The sequence below is a fragment of the Sceloporus undulatus genome, chromosome 9, assembly GCF_019175285.1.
Source record: "Sceloporus undulatus isolate JIND9_A2432 ecotype Alabama chromosome 9, SceUnd_v1.1, whole genome shotgun sequence".
NCBI lineage: Eukaryota > Metazoa > Chordata > Lepidosauria > Squamata > Phrynosomatidae > Sceloporus > Sceloporus undulatus.
The window spans coordinates 31,628,413-31,632,897 of record NC_056530.1 but is presented as its reverse complement, the minus strand read 5'-3'; the positions used below and the strand labels follow the sequence as shown (position 1 = coordinate 31,632,897).

Here is a 4,485-nt window from a genome sequence, read left to right as displayed (position 1 = left end):
CGGGTTTACCTGATACAGTATTTTCCATTTTCTTTCTTTTCCCAACAGAAAAATGAATGGGTACATAAAATGTGCCAGAAATTCACCAGTCTGCCTTCTCAAATGCGTGACCATATGACAAAGACCGTGGCCCAGAGGCATTTGCTTAGTGTTGTAGAACATTGCTTTGAATCGGACGAAGAGTAAGCAGATTAGCTTTTTTTTCTTCTCTCACATGCTCAAGCCATGAGCCTTATCTGCCTTCTACCTCCAAATAAGGATTTGACTCTCCCTTCCCTTTCTTGTTTCTCCTGACAGTGAGTGTATTGAGTTCTTGGCTGAGATTGTTAAATCTCCAAAATGCAATCTGGATATCGTGATCCGAATGCTTTATGACAAGGCAAAAGAAGGCAGCTGGCTTCCGGAGGAGGGAGTGCAAAAGCTAAGTGCCAAGGTAAGGACAGGGGTTTCTCCTGCTAACGTCACACCACTCTTGTGCCTTATCTTTGGCAGTTGACTCTTACTCTCAGTTGCATCAGACTTTCTGGTCAACATCAACTTCCACAAGCAACTTTTAAAAAAAAAATCAGTCACTATAGGTAACAGTGTCTTGGAAACATGCTTTATGAAAGAATACATCAATTCCAGTTTGAACTGCTCCTACCTACAGTATACAATGAGTGGTTATGTCTTTTATAAAACTGGCAGAAAATACAATCAAAGTTAATTCTTCTAACCAGTTTTGATCATAAAAGCCCAATCTAATTATCTGAGCCGGATACATAGTTCAGTTTATTTGCTTACATAAGTAGTTTCATCATATGAACAACATATATTATCAGGGAAAAGATCCACAACTATTGCTAAAGATAACACAGACAACTTCAGCTCTTACCTTTCTGGGTTTTACTTGTAGTTTCTTGCAAAGCCTTCAGTTCTGATATGAGTCTTAAGAACTTCCAGTTCTGAAGGGTAAAAGAACAAGGTTATTTTCATTGGTGTTAAAATCAGATATTGGAAAAGATGGGGTTTGGAAATGTTAGCTAGCGGGAATATTTCAGATATTATTGTGCAAAAAAGTAACTTTTCTAAGACATTAATCACACAGGGAAAATTGGAGGTTTAAAAGAGTAAGAATCCATGATTATCCATGCTGTTAGGTGCAATTGAACAATTGGTTTTCACACCACGTTGTGAGCAAACCACTAAGAATTGACCATAAAGAGACATGAACAAGTAATTAGTCATTTTCAGGAAAATATTGTGAATTCATTTCCATTACATTCATGATACCAATTTTTTTTTTGGCATAATTGCTCTAGTATGAAAGCTATTTGCAGTTTATTCACAGGATTCTTATTAGTTTTTGTACTTGTTGCCAGATTTCCCATGTTTCTTTTGGGTGAGCTTACTTCTGGTGCTGTTTTATTGTGTCCAGTTTCCAAGAAGAAAGCAGCCTTTTAAGATTTTTAAAAAAACTTTCCTATCTTTTGGGTAATGTTTTTTTTTTTTTTACTTAGGCTGGATACCATTTCTGGAAAATTTTATAACAAAAATTGTATAAATAAAATTGTTTATTTCTCTGGGTAATTTTGTTTGCTGCCATGTATACTCTGGTGACTTCACTTGGTGAAACAATTCTTCTGTGTACCTCAGGATGGAGGTACATATGGTTCTACACAAATGTTGTTTTCATATATCTTTAGGTCAAGGCAGCAAGATACCTGATACCAATCATAAAGTGTGTCTGTGATCCCAGAAGGTTAATGTTCTGGTATGATTTGTTATGTTCAATGTACGTGGACATTTGGAACAGTCAGCCTCGCAGATCTGACGAAGATGGTGTCAAAAACATGGAAATATACCTTCAGCCAGGGTAGGTTCTTTTACAAGCAGATGGCTTGTCGGGGGGGGGGGGGAGTAGAGAAATCATAGAGTGGTGAGTCCACTTAATGGGCTTAGAACAAACAGGCTTTTTGCTCACCTCTGGCTTAAGTTACATTTGCTTTGTTGTTACAGGGAAATAGTACACATTATCAGAATTCTGAAAAACAAGGAGGAAGAATATATGAGGCAGATTTTACCAGATGTTGCCAATTGAACCAAATGTTGCTTTGTCCAAGTTTTCTACTGTGCTGCTACAATCTATGTGAACTTGCTGTGTCTGTGAAGGAGGCCGATCCCATCACAACATCCACTCAGCCTGTGTTGAGCCAGAGTCTTGTCCTTTCCCTAGCTCTACTAGTATGCAAGCATGGTCCAGGAGGGCAGTAAATCAAGCCAGGAAGATGGAATGAGACAAGCCAGGATGGAGGCTTCCTCTCTCTCTTAAGCCTATTGGACTTATCTGGTTGGGAAGTTTGGCAGCTGGGGTGAGTTTGCATGTTGACATTTATAGCATCACCTTCCAAGGGTAGTGGAGTGGGATGGAGTCTCCTTCTTTGGAGGTCTTCAAGCAGAGGCTGGGTGGCCATCTGTCAGGGATGCTTTGGTTGTGATCTCCTGCATGGCAGAGTGGGGTTGGACTGGATGGCCCTTGGGGTCTCCTCCAACTCTAGGATTCTGGGAGAGGAAGGAAACAGCCCAGAAAGGCCGATTTCTTTCTTCCCTCCTGCACTTAGCTGGGTAGATGTTTTGGCTGTTGGGCTGGGAAGACAAGAGAGCAAAGCAGAAGCATTAATGACTTTGTCCTTGTAGGTCAAAATAGTATACCGTCCTTTCCATATTTGTGGGGGTTAAAAACACCCATGGCCACGGCTGCTCATGCAGCCGGCCGGCTACCCTCTTCCTCCTCCATGGCATTATTCCTAGACAGGCAAACTTATATATTATTAATAATAAAATTAAAAACCAAGGGAAACTGATATATATTTTAGTAATAAAATTAAACAAAAATAAAATTAAAAACCGAGGTGTCGCGGCAGAGAGAGACGCAGAGACAGGAATGGGGGTGCAAAGCTTCTCCTGCTCGCCAGGTCTCGGCCAGCCCTCTTTATTCACATCAGGGACACATTAGGTTTCACATTATCTCACTGTACATCAGAAGGCAATTAAAGGAATCAGGGACCAATGTGTACTTAAGAGAGTTCTAATTAGCAAAGGGGAGCAAGATGTGTACACTGTCTCAGCCGAATCAACATGGGCTTATCCAATTATGGATAAAGCATTGTCTACCAGAAGGTGAGTCATGATCTCGTGGTTTGCCAGCGAGGCCATCACATCCTATTCTCGGTAGACATTGCTATCCTGGGAGGGGGTGCACCCCCTGGGCTTTCCAGGGGATGCCACACCGAGGGAAACATATATTTTAGTAATAAAATTAACCAAAGATAAAATTAAAAACTAAGGGAAATTCCTCCTTTTCTTATTACTGCTTTCATCTGCAAGATGAACAAAGTCAAACAGTACTTCTGCCTCGGTCTCCACCTTTCCAGCTCCACACTCAGAATGTCTGTCTGGCTCAGCCAAGAAGGAAGAGAGAAATGGGCCTTTCCGGGTCATTTTCTTTTTTTCCTAGAAGCCTATAGTTGAGAGAGGCCTCATGGGCCATCCAGTCCAACCCTATTCTGCCACGCAGGAACTCACCACCAAAGCATCCCCAACAAATGGCCATGCAGCTCTGCGTGAAGACCTCCAAAGGAGGAGACTCCACCACACCCCAGTAGATAGATGTTGTTGTGGGTAATGCCATAAAGCCAACATGCAAGAACACTTTCTCCTCTCAGAATGGCTTGAAGACTACAGTACTGCCAGTTTCCAAAAAAGCCCATCTCCTAGGCTTTTGGGGGGGGGGGTCAACATAGAAGCCCTAATCACTTTGAAACCAGGCATGGCAATGCTTAGTTCTACTATTGTGTTTTTAATTTAAATATCATTATTTGTATTGCATTAATGTGTTTCTTATATTATAAGTTATTTGGTTAATAAAACATCTTTTATTATTGTTGCATTTTTATTGTTACAGTTATTAATGCCTAGACTCAGCCCTATGCTAACTGCATCTTGTAACTGAATATTGTTACTCAGGTATCACTTGTTTATTCAGTATGCTATCCTCCACATTGCTGTTTTTTGTTTCTTCTAACCATTGATGCCGTAAAGGACTTGAGGCTTGGCAGCATTGAGAACAAAGAACCAACCAGGCTTTACTTCCGAGTAGACCAAACAGCTTGCAAAACCTTTTAGAGGAATCACAGTAACACAACCCTAAAATTCCAATATCCCATACACACACACACACACACACACCACCTTGCAAAAGGTAAGGCAGGAGAGGGGGGAGACGTTCCAACACACACATACTTTTGGCTGGTGGGAGAGGCTCCCACTTGAAGCCGCGGAAAAGGTCTCCCCATCTAGGCTTGCCATATCCCGCCTGGGGGCGGGACTTTCCCGGTTTGGGGTGGGGCCACACAGTCCCGCCCTGGTTTGCCCCCCCCAGGACCTCCCCCCCAGCAAGGCCCTGGAGGCAGCTCCACCCTTCCCCATGGCTGTGTGCCACCCTCC

The 4,485-nt window shown here is 42.2% G+C and overlaps 1 protein-coding gene across 4 annotated transcripts in view; it reads left to right on the top strand.

Moving 5' to 3' along the window:
* The window catches only part of LOC121915122, a 6,526-nt gene extending 3,046 nt beyond the window's left edge, over positions 1-3,480 (top strand). For all 4 annotated transcript variants that reach the window (XM_042439003.1, XM_042439005.1, XM_042439004.1 and 1 more), the window contains 4 exons: positions 49-182; positions 298-433; positions 1,686-1,855; positions 1,999-3,480. In XM_042439003.1, the coding sequence (XP_042294937.1) occupies positions 49-182; positions 298-433; positions 1,686-1,855; positions 1,999-2,080 (522 nt within the window). In that variant the 3' untranslated portion in view covers positions 2,081-3,480. The remainder of the gene's footprint in view (positions 1-48; positions 183-297; positions 434-1,685; positions 1,856-1,998) is intronic.
* Positions 3,481-4,485: the final 1,005 nt, after the last annotated feature.